The sequence below is a fragment of the Xenopus laevis genome, chromosome 2L, assembly GCF_017654675.1.
Source record: "Xenopus laevis strain J_2021 chromosome 2L, Xenopus_laevis_v10.1, whole genome shotgun sequence".
Lineage (NCBI taxonomy): Eukaryota > Metazoa > Chordata > Amphibia > Anura > Pipidae > Xenopus > Xenopus laevis.
Window position 1 is genome coordinate 117,265,366 of NC_054373.1, and position 17,128 is coordinate 117,282,493.

General features: G+C 39.6%; 2 protein-coding genes across 6 annotated transcripts in view; one reads left to right on the plus strand and one right to left on the minus strand.

Moving 5' to 3' along the window:
* Positions 1-6,532, minus strand: lipt1.L (lipoyltransferase 1 L homeolog). Of its 2 annotated transcripts, NM_001093873.1 has the most exon segments (3): positions 6-190; positions 193-1,222; positions 6,165-6,221. In NM_001093873.1, coding segments are annotated over 2 exon segments (1,062 nt in total). In that variant the 5' UTR covers positions 1,219-1,222; positions 6,165-6,221; the 3' UTR covers positions 6-154.
* A 2,885-nt stretch (positions 6,533-9,417) lies between these two features.
* The window catches only part of tsga10.L (testis specific 10 L homeolog), a 30,203-nt gene continuing 22,492 nt past the window's right edge, over positions 9,418-17,128 (plus strand). The window contains exons 1-3 of one of the 4 annotated variants that reach the window (XM_018247102.2): positions 9,418-9,528; positions 10,486-10,518; positions 14,503-14,718. In XM_018247102.2, coding sequence (XP_018102591.1) covers positions 9,484-9,528; positions 10,486-10,518; positions 14,503-14,718 — 294 coding nt within the window. In that variant the 5' untranslated portion in view covers positions 9,418-9,483. Of the gene's footprint in view, positions 9,529-10,485; positions 10,519-13,005; positions 13,249-14,502; positions 14,719-17,128 lie in introns of those variants that run through there. The other 3 variants (XM_018247103.2, XM_018247104.2, XM_018247105.2) reach the window with 3 other exon arrangements.

Below are 17,128 nucleotides of genomic sequence, written 5' to 3' on the forward strand. Positions count from 1 at the left end.
TTACAGTTTAGAAGGTATTTTATTAAATTTTTCAGATTCCTGAAAACAACAATCACTGGCCACTAACAGGAACAAAATGTTTCTGTCACAGTAGTAAAATCACATTATAGAAACAAGCTTCTCGCACAATACATTGCACTTTGTATGCACATCATCATCTTGAGGATAGGTCCTTAACAAGGTACTTAATAAAAAAGCTGTTTCAGTAGGACAAAATTTACAGCCCACCAAGGCACTTTGCAGATCATTAGAGAGGTCTTTGGAGAGCCAGTAGTTAGGGAACTCTAGGGAACATTCCTCTATATATCCATTTTTTATTTGCATACTTAGTTTGATATCAACTATGGAATTTCTGTACAATATCTGAAATGTTGTTTTAAGCGAAAATTTTGGAGTTTTTCCATAAATCCATTCCCAAGTGCACAGATCCCTTTTTTTCTGACTAATCCCAGGAAAGAGTGATTCATCCTTTGGGTCTATTAAGTGAACATGAGGCTTATTATTGTAATGTGCAGAGTATTCAGATGCTACCACATCCATGATGGATTCACAGTTCAATGAAGAATCTGCGTCAGACAGATTTTTTACCAGTGAAGGCACACTAGGAGTAGCATTACTTTCTATACCATGGTAAGGGCTTTGCAACACAATTGGTAGGAGAGAACTATTTGCAGAACACAGTAAAGTACAGTGGTGGTAAGCAACAGTCCTTCCCAGTTTTGCTGCTGTCCCTGATATTTTAAACTTCTTATCTAAGAGCAGATCAAATCTACTGGTTGCTTGGACATCCACTTGATGCTGCAGAGCTTTAAGTGCCCTGATAACTAACTCTAAGTTTTTCATTCTATCATATCTTTTCCTTGATGTGAAAAATGTTAAGTTTATGTTGCCAAGATCATGATACACAGTTCCACCTCCACTGCGTCTTCTTGCTAAACAGATGCCCCTCTCTCTCATTAAAGGAAGATTGCATTCTCGCCAAGGATTTTGGTGCCTTCCTATAACCACAGCTGGCGCATTCCTCCAGATAAACAGAACATTCTTGTTTTCTAGGTTCATTTGATCATGAATCCAGTCTTCAATAGCTAAGTTTTCATAAACGTTGTTCGATGTAGATTGCAAAATGACACCTTCTTTTACAGAACTTTCATATCTGGCTGGTATGATGCGTAAAGCAAACAAGGAATGGAAACTTCTGATCATTGGCCTGATGATCATTTTTCTTTGAAAACAAAAAGTAAAAATTTATTTCAATTAGATTTCACCACAACGTTTTAGATGTATGCAAAGTGTAAAAATTATTACAAAAAAACTGTAATTTAATGGGGTAAGCCTTCTACCTGCATGTTATGTGTATGTGCAGCTCCCTTAATATGTTACAGTAAATAATGTGTGCGTCTAGAGTTTGCACCACCATTATTAGTAACTTGTATTTATAAAGCGCCAAGACATTCTGCAACATTGTACAATTAATGGGTGCATACATTAAACATATAGATTTACATACTAAGCAACCAATAACAATACAGGGGGCTGCATGCACTTACCTGGAGACACACAAATTACAAGTTCTGAAGAAGCTTTTGTGAATAACATAACCAATTTACCCTCTGAAGGCAAAGTCTCCTGATGCTTATTTCATTGGTTCTAGTGCTCTTGTCAAGTTGGGCACAAGATAAGCACCAACGGAATTTCCTTTAGCAAGAAAATTAGTTGTTTTGACTGGCAGAACAGCAGGGGACACTCAGGATACAGTATTGCACAGTTACAATGCAGATGTTTTTAGAAAAAGGTTGGTTGCAAAACCTTCAATTGCACATTAATTTAATTTTGTATTCACTGTGTAGTCATCCACATAGCAGATTGTAGTTTAATTCTAGGCAAACCAACTGGACTCATGACGAATCATTCAGCTGGCAAGATGCTGTAGTGCACCTATGGGACCTGTTATCAAGAATGCTAGGGGCCTGGGGTTATTGGGATAAGGGATCATTCTGTATTTTGGATCATTATTAAGGGCCTTGAATGTGAGTGTTAGTAATTTGAATTTGATTCTAGAAGAGATTGGGAGCCAGTGAAGGGACATGCATATGGGAGCAGCTGATGTTGAGTGGTGAGATCGATGAATGCGTCTATCAGCCGCATTTATAAAAGATTGGAGTTGTGAAAGGTAACATAGTAAGTAAGAAAGGTTGAAAAAAGACACACGCCCATCAAGTTCAACCTTTTAGTTTTTTTTTTTATCTGCCTAACTGCTAGTTGATCCAGAGGAAGGCAAAAAAAACCATCTGAAGCCTCTCCAATTTGCCTCAGAGGGGGAAAAAATCCCTTCCCGACTCCAAAATGGCAATCTGACTAGTCCCTGGATCAACTTGTACTATGAGCTATCTCCCATAACCCTGTATTCCCTCACTTGCTAAAAAGCCATCCAACCCCTTCTTTAAGCTATCTAATGTATCAGCCTGTACAACTGATTCAGTGAGAGAATTCCACATCTTCTCAGCTTTCACTGTAAAAAACCCCTTCCAGATATTTAGGCGGAACCTCTTTTGTTCTAATTGGAATGGCTGACCTTGTGTCAGCTGGAAAGACCTACTGGTAAATAAAGCATTAGAGAGATTATTATATGATCCCCTTATATATTTATACATAGTTATCATATCTCACCTTAAGCGCCTCTTCTCCAGTGTGAACATCCCCAATTTGGCCAGTCTTTCCTCATAGCTAAGATTTTCCATACCTTTTACCAGCTTAGTTGCCCTTCTCTGTACCCTCTCTAATACAATAATGTCCAGTTTGAGTGATGGAGACTGTATGGCATATTCTAGATGGGGCCTTACAAGTGCTCTATACAGTGGAAGAATGACCCCCTCCTCCCGTGACTCTATGCCCCTTTTAATACAGCTCAAGACCTCATTTGCCCTTGATGCAGCTGACTGGCATTGCTTGCTACAGCCAAGTTTATCATCTACAAGGACTCCAAGGTCCTTTTCCATAATGGAATTGCCTAGTGCAGTCCCATTAAGGGTATAAGTGGCTTGGATATATAAGGTGACTTGTTGGAATACCTGCAAGGAGTAGGTTGCATTAATCAAGGCGGGAGATGAAGAGAGACTGAATCAGTGTTTTAGTTGATTCTGAACTAAGATATGGTCATATTCGGCAAAGTTGCGCAGTTGAATACGACAAGATTTTGCAAGTGTTTGAATTTGTGGTGAAAAAGACACATGTGAGTCTAGTATAAATCCTAGGCAGCGTGCCTGTGTGGTGGAATGAAAGGTGATGTTGTTTACTGTGAGTGAAATCTGAGGGACAGGGGAAGATCTTGGAGGAAATATAATGAGTTCTGTTTTTGAAAGGTTCAGTTTCAGGTGGCGCTATGACATCCAGGAGGAGACAGCAGAGAGACAATCTGTAACTTGGGAAAGGACAGAATTAGAAAGATCAGGAGTAGACAAGTAGAGTTGGGTGTCATCAGCATAAAGGTGATACTGAAGTCCAAACGACTGAATAAGTTTTCCTAGCGAAGTTGTATAGAGTGAGAACAGCAGGGGGCCTAGAACAGAGCCTTGAGGAACTCCGACAGAAAGAGGGAACATAGTAGAAGTAGAGTTAGAGAAAGCAACATTAAAGGAATGGTGAAACAGATGAGATGTAAACCATGAAAGAGCAGTGTAAAATGCCAGCTGAGTATAGAATGTCTAGGAGCGGTATGTGGTCAACTGTGTCAAAGGCAGCAGAGAGATCTAGGAGAATGAGTAAGGAATAGTGACCTTTAGACTTTGACAGTAGAAGATCGTTGGTTACTTTGGTAAGTGCAGTTTCAGTTGAGTGTGATGGGCAGAAGTCAGATTGCAGGGGGTCAAGAAGTTGTGAGTGAGATGCTGGATCAGGAGTTTGTAAACAAGCCTTTCTAGTAATTTGCATGCGAATGGAAGAAGGGAAACCGGACAATAGTTAGCGGGAGAGCTGGCATCAAGGGAAGATTTTTTGAGGATAGGAGTGATTAGTGCTTATTTGTATAAGGATGGAAAAGTACCAGTAGAGTCTGAAAGATTAAATAGGTGGGTAAGTGCAGGAGAGAGTATATCAGAGATTGGATAGAGGAGGCGAGAGGGTAAGGGGTCAAGGGAACAGGTTGTGGATTTTGAGCAGGCTAGAAGTTTGCTAACTTCATCTAGTGTTGCAGGGGTGAAGGAGCATTGTGGATGTGCAGTGGATGTGAGTGGACTGCACGTTAGTCTGAGATTGTTGTCAGACGGTATGCTCAGCCTAATGAGATTGATTTTTTCATTAATGAAATTAGCAATATCTTGGGCAGTTACATTAAAGGGCATGTAAAGGCAAAAATATAAAATCCCATTTTTACTTTCTTTAATGAAAAAGAAATCTATCTCCAATATACTTTAATTAAAAGATGTCTACAGTTTTTATCATAAACCTGACTGTATGCAGTGCAATTCCCCCTTCTTTTACTGCTGTTGATAGGAATTGTCAGACGGTCCCCAACTGCTGTGCAGGTAAACGATCATACTTTCAAATGGCAGGGGGAGCCCCCCACCTTACTTCCCAGAACTCGAGCAGCATTGTTGGATTCCCTGTAGAGATTTGTATCCAGAGACGCAGTGCAGTCTCTATATTATGATTATTAATCAGTCTTGCTGTATTGGCTTCTATGGCAGATATTATTTGACTTGTGCTGTTTTGATAATTTATGACGATCCCTAAGCTTAACCTCCCAACTGAAGCCCAGACCACACTGAGCATGTGCGAGTCTTGATATTGCAGAAATGTCTAACAAAGTTACAAGATGACAGCCCCCTGCGCCAACTTTGAAAGCATAAATCATTTGTCTTATTAGGCTGCTGGTGCAGTAAGTTCATGTTTATATTTAGTATACATAATACAGCATTTCTAACATTATTCTATTTTAGACTTTAGTTGCCCTTTAATGGGTGGAGGGGGCATAGGAGTGAGTTAAATGTGGCAAACAGTCGCTGTGGTTTAGAGGACAGAGTGGAAATTAAAGAAGAGAAGTATTGTTCTTTAGCTAATGATAGAGCTCGATTGTAGCAGGAGAGCATGAATTTGAAGTGGATGAAGTCAGGATCAGTTTGTGACTTTCTCCACCGTTGCTCAGCTGATCTACTACATCTTCTGAGGTATATATATATATATATATATATATATATATATATATATATATATATATATATATATATATATATATATATATATAAAAAACTTTGAGACAAGTATCGGCACTCCAAAGCCAATCTTAATAGAAGGAGGAGTAAATCGTGTATACGATCATCCTTGAAAAAGGTCCCAATAGGGACCGAAACGTTGGGTATTGATGCAACAATAAAATATATATATATATATATATATATATATATATATATATATATATATATATATATATATAAAATACACAAAAGCCATGAATATCTTGTAAATTATATCCTTATAAACGGTGAGTTCTGATGTCATTTGTGTCACATGACTCACTGAAACGTGTGTATTATAATAAATAAAGTACCCCCAGTTGTAAAATATGAGGATATTAGAAGTTACCTCAGAGTTCCATGACCTGTATAAAATATAAAGTATAGTTCTGCTGCCTGAAGGTTATGGTTGGATACTGTAGCAATTTGTTAAACAAAGTGGCAGCTCATTTATTACTGCAGCAGGGCCAATGAAAGCAAAATACTAGGTGGTTTCAATGAGTTGCTACAGTAGAATTTGCCAGTCTTTTAGGCTGTCAGGTGAGGCAGTCTCATGCAGACAAACTGAGAAGATAATTACAGTGTTACTAACTCCAGACTGTGGCAACATATGAAACCAAATTATCTTACAAGCTACATGATTTGACCAATCTGCAGAATTCATTGTGTACATCTGGCCCCTCTGTAAAAACAAATTGTCTTGGAAAACCAGTGTCATAACTCATAAGGTAACCAACCCCACATCTAGCAAAGAACAATGAATTGGGGTGGCCATTAGATTAATCGCAAGCCCAGAACTACAGACGCCCTCACTTTTGCGTACTCAAAATACGCCTGTCAAGGTCACCATGAAGGGGCAGATAGTGGGCAGTCGTCCTGGGTCCCTTGAGTTTTGGTCTTAATGGGGGGGCACTGTGTTGCACTTATTAGGATTACCGTAATACTGGCCTCCCGCCGCACACTTCAAGTTGGAACTGTAACTAGGATGTCAATATCTTCTTTCGGTAGCTGCTAGTTCTCAGTTGATAAGCGGCGTAGTGTGACGTCACGAACACGCGAAATCTCGGGGAACGTCTCCGTCACGTGATATTCGGCGCGTATTCGGCGCCTTCTTCAAAATGTAGTCAGGGATTCCCTTGAGTAGAGGGTTACGCTGGGCAGCTTTAGGATTTTTTTTCTTGCGGCAGGATTTTATTCAGATCTTCGGGGGCGCTAGTGGAATACGGGAACACTTGCTGTTCAGTGGAGGCTGCAATTCTTTCACATACTTGCCGGTCTCTGTAGGGTGTGTGCCCATAATATTGGCGGATACACTGTGAAGGGATGGGGGGGGGTCACTGTGCCACTCTATGCTGTTGTGGGTTTACACTGTGCCTTTTGGTGGGGTGAGGAAATTCATTGTGCTTCTGGAGGGATGGGGGAATCACTGTAATACTTGCCAGGGGAGGGATACACTGTACCCCTTCCTGTTGCTGGGCGATGCGATATTCACTGTCCCTGGATGCTGCTGAAGGGGGGGGGGGGAGTCCACTGTGGCACTTGCAGTTGGGGGTGGGAGTCCACGGTGCAACACATGCAGTTGGGGGTGATACACTGTGCCACTTGCAGTTGGGGGGGGATAGTCCACTGTGCCACTTGCAGTTGGGGGGGGGAGTCCACTGTGCCACTTGCAGTTGGGGGTGGGAGTCCACTGTGCCACTTGCAGTTGGGGGGTGGGAGTCCATTGTGCCACTTGCAGTTGGGGGGGAGTCCACTGTGCCACTTGTAGTTGGGGGGGAGTCCACTGTGCCACTTGTAGTTGGGGGGGAGTCCACTGTGCCACTTGCAGTTGGGGGGGGATACACTATGCCACTTGCAGTTTGGGGGCTGGGGGATTCACTGTGACACTTGCTGGGGGTGGGGATACACGGTGTCATTTGTTGGGGGAAGGGATACACTGGGCCACATTCTGTTGGTGGAGTGGGGGGATTCACTGTGCCTCTTGATTTGGGTGGAGGAAATACTTTGTGACATTTTCTGGATGGGTACATTGTGGGCATTCACTGTGCCACTTGGTGGGATGGGAGATATACTGTGCCACTTGCTATTGGTGAGGGGGATCTACAATGTCACTTGCTGGGGGTGGAAGGAAGTACCACTTGGGGAGGGGGAAATACATTGTGCCACCTGCTCTTGGTGGGGTATGGGGGGGGATTCACTGTGCCACTGGATGCTGCTGGAGGTATGGGGGATTCACTTCCCTCCCCTGACAATAAGATCATAGACTTGACACTCTTTAGGCCCAATTAAACTAACTCTGTTTTAGTGTACTACAGTATATCAGCTTTGTGCTGTGTGTGTGTAATGGGGTGCTCTATAATGTGTGTATTGATGCGGTGTCATTTGAAATGAATGTAGAACAAAAAATCCAGCAGCACACTTGAATTGATGCAATAATCCGTAGTGTTTATTAGCCCATATATGAACAAACAAAAGGGCGACGTTTCAGGCCATACTGGACCCTTTATCAAGCCTGGCTTTTGTTTGTTCATATATGGGCTAATAAACACTACGGATTATTGCATCAATTCAAGTGTGCTGCTGGATTTTTTGTTCTGGATGTAAAGTGTACCCAAAAAGCAGGCGAGGGTCTTCCAGTTCAGCACCTGAGACCCACACGGGTTTAATGAAGGTAGAGCACTCCTAATTACTATTACATTTGAAATGAATTTGTCATGTTGGTGAGGTGCTGTGTAAAGTATGTGAAATGTGCTGATGTTTTGTAATGCATTTGTGCAGTGCCTTATGGTGCTGTTAATGTCTCCATATAATTAGTTCTTTAGTGGGACATGGCTTCTCATCCCTTTTTTTTTTGCTTAATTTAAAGAACTTGTTAGTTTAAGTAAATCCGTGTTATCTGCTTGTTTACACATAGATATGTTTATAATTGATTCCTTTATTCATATTTTACAGCTGCTGTTTGTATCCTGGCATCCAGATTCTCCTTTTGTCAGCATCTTTTTAATTTATTTTGTGCAAATTAAAGTTTGTTTTGTCTTTTCCATTGTATTGACACTAATTAAGGAAAGTTATAGTTCTATTTACTGTGTCATATATTTGTTGTCTTTTCCAGCCTTATGTTTTCATAAATTTTATAATAAAATGAAACCAATCAATTTTACACATGCGATACTGTAATTGTAACAAAATTATTGTTTTAAATGAATCTTAAAATAAAGCAGAACTTTATATTATATAAGAGACATTTGTGTCCTTTTCAAAAAACGTGTTATACATATACATGACTACAAAAGGTTTAAAGGTATTCTACTCTATGGTTACAGAATTACCTTGTGCCAAACGAACATCTGGTATTGATATCACACTGTCAACAGAGACTTCATGTTAGTTTAACTTGTTGTTTTAAATGTAAATGCAAAATAAAATAAATACAAATGTGCAAAAATATTGATAACTTTTGGGCCATACACTACCTTTAACCGTAGTGACAGGATGATGCCATTTAGGTTTGCCACCTGGTTGGTGTTTTACTGGTCTGGCCTCCTTGACTTCAGTTGGTGGCTCTTCTAGCAGCTCAATTTCTTGTCCTTTTAATTTTATAAAAAGCATTTGATAGTGTTGAAAAGGCTTGTTGATATGCTTGGGGCAGTCCCAAGGGTCTTCTAGGGGGACAAAACATATATGTAATTAGATTCCCAATGGAGAAATGCCAAAAGCTTCCCCTATTTTATTGTCTTTCTCAAAAAGGAGACAGAATAAAAGTTTCTTTTGGTGTTTTGTCAAGGAGGTGGATGTGGTGCTCCCAATGAGCCTGAGATTCTTGTTGAAAGTTTTTTGAGGAGGTGGTCTTAGCAAATCATCTTTAAGGGACCACTATTTGATTATTTTTTTGTCAGTTGGTCACAAATCATGTTTCAATAAATATTTGTATAATTAACATTTTGATGATAAAAATCTGCATGTTTTTAATTTGTTCCTCTTATTTGTGAATTCATGCTACAAAATATTACTACATATCTTCTTTTATTATCTTTTAAATTATCTGCAACATTCCACGTGAGGAAGTTTAGCCTAGTAACAGTTTGGCTTCACTCCTTCAAAAGAGCATGTTTGAACTTGTATAGTATGGCAAGCCCCCAACAATACAGATCCTCTGCTAGGTTTGTTTGTTTACCTAGTAAATGTAGTACTGTGCAGGCAATTGTTTATTCACTAGAACAGTTCTCTACCAACTCCATTTACTCCTAGACATAAAATGGATTTCTCAGACTCTGTGTTGGTGCAGGAGCAGAAGGAAATTGTAAGTCCTAATCATATATTCACACTGGCTTTATTTTGCCTGCTTACTGGTAGTTTCAACAATATACATTTTGTCTGTGGGGAAAGTTATGCTAAATAGTTACCTGATTATGATTTTCTGCAGTTTGTGTCTGTAGTTACAGAAAAGGTTGCAGAGTGTTATATTACAAGATCTCAGGGCCCCATAGTAATATGATTTATTTGCAGTACTGACAAGGGATATGGAATTGGGCATCCTAAGAATGGCAATTTAATATTGTATTCTATTTTTTGACCTACAGCAGTCTGAAAATACAGACCCCATTCTCACTGAGCACTTAAGATAGGTTGCTACTCATTATTCCTGATGAGAGCAAGTCAATATCTGATGTTTTATGAAAATTTGGTGTATTTCTGGGCTCCTGTAGCTCCAAAGATACCACAATTTCAACTGGATAAAATTCCACAGGACAATGAGTTAGATAAAATTTCATATCTTCTTGTCAGTATTGCTCTACATGTTTTCCTGTTCATTTGAAGAATAATGGTTAATAATAATAATCATCTTTAACTGTTGAATCATATTAAAAAGTTAAATTTAAGGAAATTCCACCGCTTACTATTAACTTGTATGGGATTTTTAGGGACATATTTATCAAAGGGTAAGTGTTGACCACATAAATATTCTCTTAAAGATCAAATACCTGTGAATTGAGAACAGCAGAATTTCGACACTGTGGCGATCATTGTTTCACTTTTGATAGATATGCTCCATAGATCGAGCATAGCTGATTGACATGAATTTGATCTAATTCAGTTGGCTTCATTATTTTCTTTGAAAATCCCAAAATGTAATTCTAAGAATCACATTAAGGGGCAGATTGATCAAAATTAGAGATTAGATCCCACCACAAAAAACTCACCTACTTTCAGTTCATTCCTATGGGATTATTATATTTTTTTACATTTGTTTTTTTAGACACTGGAGGATTCTGATTCAGATGAACTCATGGTAAATATATATTTTTTTTTTTACTGCAGTGCTCTTTGATACCTTATTAAATATATAACAAACCAGTGAAGAATAAGTGAATTAGAAGTATAGAATCTGAATATGAAGTGATAGCAAATATAATTTTGTTTATTATATTGTTTATCTATTTAGGAGCAGTAGTAAATAACACATGCATGGTATCTTAAGTAAAGCCTGCCGTTCAGAGGTTAAGTAAAGGTGGCCATCATTCCAGACTGAGGTGGCAGCTTATTGGCGTATGGGGCCTGTCCAAATAATATCTGGCCGATTGGGCAGGTTTAAAAATCCTGCCTTAAAATGTGTGGGCAGCTTAAGCGTAATGTCCAACAAGGAGATCTTATCGAATGCTACTGAAGGTGCCCAAAGTTGACTCGCGTAGGATTTCAATTATTGCCGGTGGAGAAGCATTTCCGGGAGATATGTCGCCTGCAATAGCGCCAATTTATTGCAGGCACAATTGTCCCCAAATGGAATTGGCCACAATCAAAGAACTGCACTATTTAGTAAGGCTAAATGTGTTCAAAAATACAAAAGACAGGAGATTGAATAATGCAAGTGCATATAATTGTAAAAACAAGAATTTTTAGTTACAAAGATATGATTTTAAAAGTGTCAAACAACTGTAGCATGTCATGGTAAATCCCATTCGGTTGTTCTAATGATTTATCTTCAGGGTTCCTTTCTGGTGATCAAATTCATAAGTTTTATTGTGCAGTTAGATGCAAGAAACTAGGGATGCACCGACAGTGTCGGACTGGGATGCCAAGGGCCCACCAGAAAACCTTAGGCTGAGGGCCCACTTTCAAAACTATTATATCTCCTCTCCTCACTCAACCTTTTATTCTCCTGGTCTCTTTTCTCTACATACTATGCTCTATTCTTCCATTATTAAGCCTCTTTGTTACCATAAAGAAATAGAGAATGACCATGAAATAGGCCAAATAGATTGAAGCAAGAGGCCACGGACACCTGGGCCCACTGGGAGTTTTCCTGGTATCCCTATGGGCCAGTCCGACACTGCACCGAATCAAGGGTTCGGGGGCCTTTTTCAGCAGGATTCGGTTTCGGCTGAATCCTTCTGCCCGGCTGATCCGAATCCTAATTTGCATATGCATTTAGGGGTGGGGCAATCAGGACTTTTTGTCACAACAAGGAAGTAAAAAATGGTTTCCCCTTCCTACCCCTAATTTGGATATGCAAATTAGGATTCTGTTTGGTATTCTGATGAATCATTCACAAAGGATTCGGGGGGTCGCCCAATCCAAAATAGTGGATTCGCTGCATCCCTATAAGAAAGAGAAGTTTTCTCATGCCAGGGACCATACAGCATTTGAATATTTGGGCTTGCTTGATGTAGCTGTTTTTTTAAATAGCTTTAATAAATTAAACATGGATAAGTCTAAAATTGCTTTATTTACACCATACATTTTTGTAGGTTAAGTTACATTATATGATCAGTTGTGTATTTAGTTAAAGGGATACTTTCATGGGAAAACATGTTTTTTTTCAAAACGCATCAGTTAATTGTGCTACTCCAGCAGAATCCTGCACTGAAACCCATTTCTCAAAAGAGCAAACAGATTTTTTTATATTCAATTTTGAAATCTGACATGGGGCTAGACATTTTGTCAATTTCCCAGCTGCCCCTGGTCATGTGACTTGTGCCTGCACTTTAGGAGAGAAATGCTTTCTGGCAGGCTGCTGTTTTTCCTTCTCAATGTAACTGAATGTGTCTCAGTGAGACATGGGTTTTTACTATTGAGTGCTGTGCGTAGATCTACCAGGCAGCTGTTATCTTGTGTTAGGGAGCTGTTATCTGGTTACCTTCCCATTGTTCTTTTGTTTGGCTGCTGGGGGGAAAAGGGAGGGGGGTGATATCACTCCAACTTGCAGTACAGCCGTAAAGAGTGATTGAAGTTTATAAGAGCACAAGTCACATGACTTGGGGCAGCTGGGAAATTGACAAAATGTCTAGCCCCATGTCAGATTTTAAAATTGAATATAAAAAAATCTGTTTGCTCTTTTGAGAAATGGATTTCAGTGCAGAATTCTGCTGGAGCAGCACTATTAACTGATTCATTTTGGGAAAAAAATTTTTTCCCATGACAATATCCCTTTAACTATGTTGAAGAGCATTTATTGCAGATTACAAAAGGATAACTGAATTTTCATGTTTGTTACTTCATAAAAGTTATTCCTCTGCTGTGAAACGAGAAAGTAGTTTGACAGCTCCCACATTTATTGATAAATATAAATATTGATCCATAAGATTCATTCACAAATGAATGATTTCCATTAGCACAAAATGCTGTGCGTACATTTTGTATATTCGTGCCTGATTTTGCTGAGGGGAATAAAAGATCTGGTGGTATTCAGTTAGCACTTTTCCCTGCATTCATGTGCTTTGTTGTGGATCCAGACTTGATTGTATGGAATGGGGCTGGGTCAGTGGCTTTGGCTAGTGAGGGTTAGAATATGTGTTTACTGTATCCAGCTTCCCTGGCAACTAAACAGCTCTGAGGAGGGAAAAAAGGGAAAGTGCGGGAGTGGGCTCAAACGGTGAATGGCAGGTTAGAAGAGGGAAGGGGGCTGGATCTGTCTCTGTAACTCACACAAGCTGGAGCTGCTGCACCGGCCTCACCACTTACCTAAACCATGGCTCACAAAAACCACGGCGGACACAGAAAGATAACAGAACTGCAGATCAAGGTATTGAATACATTCCAGTCACAGAATATTTTTTATTTTTGATGCTTGTATCTGCTTAACAGGGGTACAAATGGGTTCAGGGGCAGAATTAAACATTGACTATCATGTCAAATAGTGCACGGTAATGACTACAAGTGCTGCCTCAATCCCATGAACTGACAGAGCGAAGGTATTTCATTCATTCGTAAAATGCTTTCTTGCGCGCTCGCAGCCGGAGTACTCGGTTGTCATAGAGATCGGTTCGGCGGTGGCTTCTCTGCTGTTGTATAGTTGTTCTCTTCCGGCACACGTGATTTTCTTGTCCATAGAGCTAAGGGGAGCGGGATTTTCATTTTTAAAATTCTTGAGTTGCAGTTATCCTAATGGTGGGGTGACCGACTTGCGGGCCTCTAGTTGCTGTCAAGCTCGCGTTCTTTGCATGCAGTTTGATGCTGATTAGTTATACAATGCTCTGCTCTGTAAGGACGGAATAATTACGAGGCCATAGTTTGAAAACGTACACCAGCTCTACTGTGGTCCTACAGATTCTGGTACAAGCTGCATTAAAGGAGAACTAAAGCTTAACTAAAGAAGTGGGATAGAAATGATGTACCTTATGTTTTGGGCTTCTGTACCAGCCCAAGGCAACCACAGTCCTCCTGTAGCAGTAAAGATCTGTGTCTCCAAAGATGCCCCAGTAGCTCCCCATCTTCTTTTCTGCTGATTCTCTGCACATGCTCTGTGCTGATGTCACTTACTGAGCTTAGGGATCCACTCACAATATACAGCACACATAGAATTTAAATGTCACAATATAAGGCTGATTAGTAATGAATACAGATAATTACTACCTGGCAGCACAGGAACCAGTGCAATTAGCATGAGAATTTAACAATCAGCCCTGTAGCAACAATGTGGTGGTCACCTGGAAATTCCCTAGGTATATATTGCAGTAATATAAATGCAAGTTCATTTCCAGGAGAGAGCACTGCAATGAACTGAAATAATTCCATTATTTTAAATATATAGAGCACACAGAAAGAGATATGGGTCTTGCAAAGTCTTGAAACTGTTTTTCTGTGCCCTATATATTTAAAATAAAGGCAGTTTAACTTATATTCGAGTGCAATTTAACTTATATTCGAGTGCTGAAAGTTTGCATAGAAATACCAGTGTTTGGGGACACTGTTTATGAGGACTTATTTACTGACAAAGGACTGTACTTTTCTATAATTTTTTTATTTTGTTAACATAAATATTACCTATATTCTTTAGATTGATGAGCTGCAAAAGACAAACCGAGGCCTTGAAAAGCACATTGAGCAGCTCGAAGAAAGCAAGGAAGATGTCGGTAATCAGCTTGATATCCTGACACGTAAGAATGAGCAGTTATGTGAAGAGCTGACCGAAATAGACAAACTAGCAGGACAGCTTGAGAAAGACAAAGAACGGCTTTTGGATGCTGCAGTGAAAGAACTGGAGGATGCAAAGGTGGATACAAAAATTTTTTTTTATTCAAAGAGCAGCACACTACATAATATTAAAGGCAATGAAAAAAAATAATGCATAATGTGCTTTCTTTTCAGTCAGTGAACAAAGGGCTAATTTTAAAAAAATGGAAGAGAAGTGACTTATAGATTGGGTGGTGGTGTTTGGTGAAACAAATGGCACAGCTCTACCTGTGCCAAACCTGCCCACTTATGGGTTTTGCCCTTTAACCAACCTCTTTTCTCTAGTTCACATGACCATTTACATCATAGTCAAACTCCTTAACCACTGTGCCACTGGAATAGACATGTTATATGTATAGTGAAAAAATGGGAGAAAGAAAGAACTACTCTCGCACACCCTGGCCGCCCTGTCCTAGGCGAATCCCTGGGGCTCAGTGAAGGAGGCTTTGGCAACCTCGAGTTCAGCGTGAAAGAAGGAAAAATCCCCCGCACAAATGGGTATTTCTAGCAGGGAGAATCCTTGCTCGTTTATTGCGGATGCGACGTTTCGTGGCGCACCCCTTTGTCAAGCATGCTTGATGCTTGACAAATTCGGACAACCCGAAACGTTGCATCCGCAATAAACAAGCAAGGGTTCTCCCTGCTAGAAATAACCCATGTTGTGCTGGTGATTTTTCCTTCTTTCATGTATAGTGAAAAACCACATGCATTGACTTTTGAAAACGCAGTTTGCAGAATATGGTGCAGTGAAATCGATTGCCTCTTAAACATCCAACTAAATAAGTATTTTACCTTAGCCTTAAAGCTATCATGTACTGGCATTATTTAAATGCTTTCTAAAATAGTCCATGGCCCTCCCCCCATCCCACAAGGAGCTGAAGTCATAATCTGAAGGTCATTGGGCTTGTTGAGAAAGCCCAGTATTAGTTCTGATCCTGTAGTGATGGTGCTAAAGTGTCTGCCTCTGGTAAGTGTGGTCCTGGTGGTAAATGTCCAACATTGTGATTTTTATAGCCTTCATTGGTTGGGCTTCTCATACAATGAAAAATTGATAAGAATTATCTCCATTGAAAAGCATACCCAGTAGATTGCTATAATCCCCGTTGCAGTAATACTAACAACTACACCACTGTGCTGCCTCAGTAAATTTGGACCTGTCACCCAGACATAAAAAGCTGTATAATAAAAGACCTTTTCAAATTAAACATGAAACCGAAATAATTTTTTATTGAAACATCCATACTGGTTATAAAAAGGTAATTAACAATTTTAGCTGTTAATTATATATTGTCTGCCAAACCTCTACGCCTTAAGGTGGCCATAGACGTAACAATTACAATCTTTCTTGGAAAAGATCTTTCCAAGAAAGATCGTTCATTTCTATACACAGGGGTAGAGCTGAATCGTCAGATATACAGGTAGAAACAATAGAATTCTACCTGTATCTGACGATTCAGCACTAACAATGGCCGATGTTCAGGTGCCTTCACCTGATCAAAATTTTCCATCCAGCCAGAACGATGAGCCGACCGATATCCAAGTCTTCTGCCGTTATCAGTCGGCTCCTTTCCCACCATGCACGCACGAATATCGTATGAAAATTTGTTTTGTACGATATTATCTGTACGTCTATGGCCACCTTTAGGCATAGAGGCAGGGCAGGCAATTACTTTCACTTTCCATTCTGCACTTCCTAGATGTCACTGCTCTCTCCACATTCCCCCTCCCTCCTCGCCATCTAATTGTGTAGCCCAAATGCATGGACATGGTCATTTAGTCCCCTATTCAGGCAAAAAAAAAAAAAAACAAGATTTTGTCATGATGCAAAGCTTGATTCAATAACAGTGTTGACAAAATGGCGGCTGCTTGCTGTGATTGTGTAATTCTAAGGAGGAATCAAGAGGTTTACCTTTAAGATAGCTTTTAGTATGTTATAGAATGGCCAATTCCAAGCCACTTTTCAATTGGTCTTCGTTATTTATTTTTTATATTTTTTTATTTATTTGCCTTCTTCTGATTCTTCCCAGCTTCCAATTAGGGGGTCACTGACCCCATCTAAAAACAAATGCCCTGAGTATTACTCATCTTTCTATTTAGGGCCTCTTCTATTCATATTCCAGTTTCTTATTCAAATTACTGCATAGTTGTTAGGTTAATTAGGACCCTAGCAACCAGCTTGCTGAAACTGCAGACTGTAGAGCTGCTGAATAAAAAGCTAAATAACTCAAAAACCACAAATAATAAAATATGAAAACCAGTTGAATATTGTTTCAGAATCACTCTCTACATCATATTAAAAGTTAACTCAAAGGTGAGCAACCTCTTTAATATATTGTATGTAAAGTATATTTTGCTTGGCAAACACAATATACATGAATTTGGCATTATTTTTTTAAGGTGACAGGTTAAATAGTTTGCCCCTTTTTGTAAGTTAAATATACAATTTGCAC